The sequence below is a fragment of the Myotis brandtii genome, unplaced genomic scaffold (genome assembly GCF_000412655.1).
Source record: "Myotis brandtii unplaced genomic scaffold, ASM41265v1 scaffold334, whole genome shotgun sequence".
Taxonomy (NCBI): Eukaryota; Metazoa; Chordata; class Mammalia; order Chiroptera; family Vespertilionidae; genus Myotis; species Myotis brandtii.
Genome location: NW_005362885.1, coordinates 78707 through 79527, shown reverse-complemented (window position 1 = coordinate 79527; position 821 = coordinate 78707). Strand labels below are relative to the sequence as shown.

Here is an 821-nt window from a genome sequence, read left to right as displayed (position 1 = left end):
GCTGACAGGGCCCTGCAGGGGCGGAGCAGGCCCAGCACGCCCTCTGCACCTCCCCCAGGGCCTGGCCCCGGTCCTGACTCTCCCTCCCTCCACAGAAGAGGAGCAGCAAGCTGAAGAAGGTGGCCAGCGTGGAAGAGGCGGACGAGGACCTGGACCCGCAGGGCGCCCAGAACCGAGGGTCAGGGCCTGCCCCCGAGACCCTCGAATAGACAGTGGCCGTTGTCCTGGCCACGGCCAAAGTCAGATGTGCCAGCCAGGGAGGGCTCAGGGCAGGCAGAGGGGCGGGCAGGGGGGCCTGGGTGTGGCTGGGAGGAAGAGGGGCTGGCCATCCGGGTCAGAGGTCAGAGAGGTGTCCTCTGGGGGCTCAGTGCTGCCCTCCCCCAGTGTCGCCTCCCAGCGTGTCTGCTGTGTGTCCACTGCACGTCCTGGCGCCTGGAACCCGGGCTGAACGGACGCCGGGTGGACGTTCTCCATGAACCAGTGACCCTGGCGGAACCTCAGGTCCTGACCCCCTGCCCCCCGCTGCCATCCGGGTCAGAGGTCAGAGAGGTGTCCTCTGGGGGCTCAGTGCTGCCCTCCCCCAGTGTCGCCTCCCAGCGTGTCTGCTGTGTGTCCACTGCACGTCCTGGCGCCTGGAACCCGGGCTGAACGGACGCCGGGTGGACGTTCTCCATGAACCAGTGACCCTGGCGGAACCTCAGGTCCTGACCCCCTGCCCCCCGCTGCAGGGCCGCCCGGCAGAAGAAGACCATGCAGCTGTCGCGGGCCCTGTCGGACCTGGTGAAGTACACGAAGTCCGTGGGCTCCCACGACGTGGACAC

At 68.8% G+C, this 821-nt stretch overlaps 1 protein-coding gene across 1 annotated transcript in view; it reads left to right on the top strand.

The window, feature by feature from the left end:
- The window catches only part of PLCH2 (phospholipase C, eta 2), a 12155-nt gene that overhangs the window by 7746 nt on the left and 3588 nt on the right, over window positions 1-821 (top strand). Inside the window, 2 exon segments of the mRNA XM_014543758.1 lie at window positions 96-178; window positions 729-820. Of these exon segments, the coding sequence (XP_014399244.1) occupies window positions 96-178; window positions 729-820 (175 nt within the window).